Source organism: Ceratina calcarata, unplaced genomic scaffold, assembly GCF_001652005.2.
Source record: "Ceratina calcarata isolate Rehan_Ccalc_2016 unplaced genomic scaffold, ASM165200v1 scaffold4190, whole genome shotgun sequence".
Classification (NCBI taxonomy): Eukaryota; Metazoa; Arthropoda; class Insecta; order Hymenoptera; family Apidae; genus Ceratina; species Ceratina calcarata.
This window is the reverse complement of record NW_017165509.1, coordinates 1-2,051: the sequence shown is the minus strand read 5'-3', so window position 1 is coordinate 2,051 and position 2,051 is coordinate 1. Positions and strand designations below refer to the sequence as shown.

Here is a 2,051-nt window from a genome sequence, read left to right as displayed (position 1 = left end):
GTCAATCAGAAATATTTATCATTACTATTATTATTATTGCTGTTGCTGTTTGTGTTGTTTTTGTTGTTTTTGTTTTTGTTTTTGTTTTTGTTTATGTTGTTTTTGTTTTTGTTTTTGTTGTTTTTGTTTGTGTTGTTTCTGTTGTTTTTGTTTTTGTTGTTTTTGTTTGTGTTGTTCTTGTTGTTTTTGTTTTTGTTGTTTTTGTTTGTGTTGTTTTTGTTTATGTTGTTTTTGTTTTTGTTGTTTTTGTTTTTGTTGGAAACTCTGTGTATTGTTTAAAATGGAGTAAGCCTAGGGATAAATCAGATTTGAGATGATATCGAGATTTGAACCGGGCTGGGTAATTACGTGTGGGTAAATCAGTGTCCAGTGAATGTTAATCTGAAGTGATTGTGGGACAAGCGAAAGGGATCGAGGGTGCTGCGGTAATTTTAGGCACCGCGTAATGCATACCAATGTGGGTCCCACAAACTCGTTTCTTCACGAGGAATATGAATACCTGGAGATGAGATTGATCGTACGAACGCAAATAACCACGACGATTTATCACACGTACTGTTGCAATTTTTTTATTTACCATAGCTTAATAATAATTACTATAGCTTAATAATAAAATAGCAACGTTGCAATTTTTGTAAGTTTTTTTTTTAATGTAAATATAAATAAATTAAAACGTTGCAGTTTAAATATTTTCGTAACGTATTTAATTAATTATGAGAATTTGTTTTAAAACGAGTCCGATGGACACGGAGTACGTTTAATAAACAATTTCCCAGTGCAAATGATATTATAACAGTGTTTCTTATTGAATTTAATTAAATCTCTCGGTTGAACAGTGAATTGAATTTTCCGCTTGACTAGGGAATGAATTTCCTGCCCGCACGGTGGCAAAGTTTATTTAATATTCTTCATTTCCATTTAAATGTGTCACGTAGGACGTACCTCTGAGCCGAGGCCCCAGATAGCTGCGATTGTGTTGCACGGAAGAGACGGCTGATTCGGCTGATAACAGACTCGGCCGGACGTCTTCGCCGCGGATTCCAATTGCGCCTGATCCCCGCGACACTCGAACAGAGTCATGTGATGCAGGTAATCCTGACTTCCGGGCTGTATTACCGGCTCGTACTGAAAAATCAAACCGGCCAACACGTGTTACATGCGAGACATTTACACCCACACTCAAAATTATTACAAGTGAATTTTGAAGCAAAATGAAAATTCTGATATGTCAATTTAAAAAATTATGTTTTTTGAAATAATTTTTGCAGAATTTTTTATATAATTATTATTAAATGATTTAAAATGAGATTTTAATGATATTAGGTATAGTGAATTGGACTTGTGAAGTGGAGTGTACAGGGTGACTGGTAAGAATCGTTAATTCATGGCATGCGCTAAAGCTGGCTGTCTTTTGATAAATCAGAGATCCTTTTAACGCGCCGACGACCGTCTTTGAAGCTGCGATCGACGAGAGGTGCGAAGAATTTCAACCACGTGTTCGCCTATTGACGAGGCTTATCCCAATGAACGATAGATTTTCGAATAGAACAGCCTGTCCTCGTTCGTTAAGAAAATGCAAGGTAATCGGATTTATATTATATTATAATTACATTCTGATTCATTAAAAAATTGTAGACTCAGTGGCACGTGATAAAAAAACAATTTTTTATAATTATATAATTATGTTCTTATATATAAATTTTTAGTCAAGGAGCAGATGTAAATGTGACACTCGTGAAACATGAGTTCTGTGGAAACTGAGATGCCTGCGTCTTGGGAATCTATTCCTAGAGGGCTTAATCAAGTTTAGATGCGTAAGGTACGAAGTAAGTAGGTTACTCTTGGTACATGCAAGCTAGCTCACCTTCACGACGTGGTGTTTGTGATCAATGTTTGGCATCTTTAGAACGTGGCACCAGAACGTGTCTTGTCCCTTGGTTAACCGAACCTGCAAAGTAATCCAAAGACCCATGGTTAAACATAACTTCTTCAGTTAACTATACCGAGATATTCAGGACTCAAAGTCCTCACATTATATCAATATTAATTAT

At 35.6% G+C, this 2,051-nt stretch overlaps 1 protein-coding gene across 1 annotated transcript; it reads right to left on the bottom strand.

The window, feature by feature from the left end:
* Positions 1–942: 942 nt before the first annotated feature.
* On the bottom strand, positions 943–1,992 carry LOC108626569 (DBH-like monooxygenase protein 1; the record flags this gene model as incomplete). Its single annotated transcript, XM_018027306.2, has 2 exons — positions 1,865–1,992; positions 943–1,125 (listed from the first exon to the last, which is right to left on the bottom strand). Coding segments are annotated over exons 1-2 (291 nt in total), but the record flags the coding sequence as incomplete, so codon positions are not given.
* Positions 1,993–2,051: the final 59 nt, after the last annotated feature.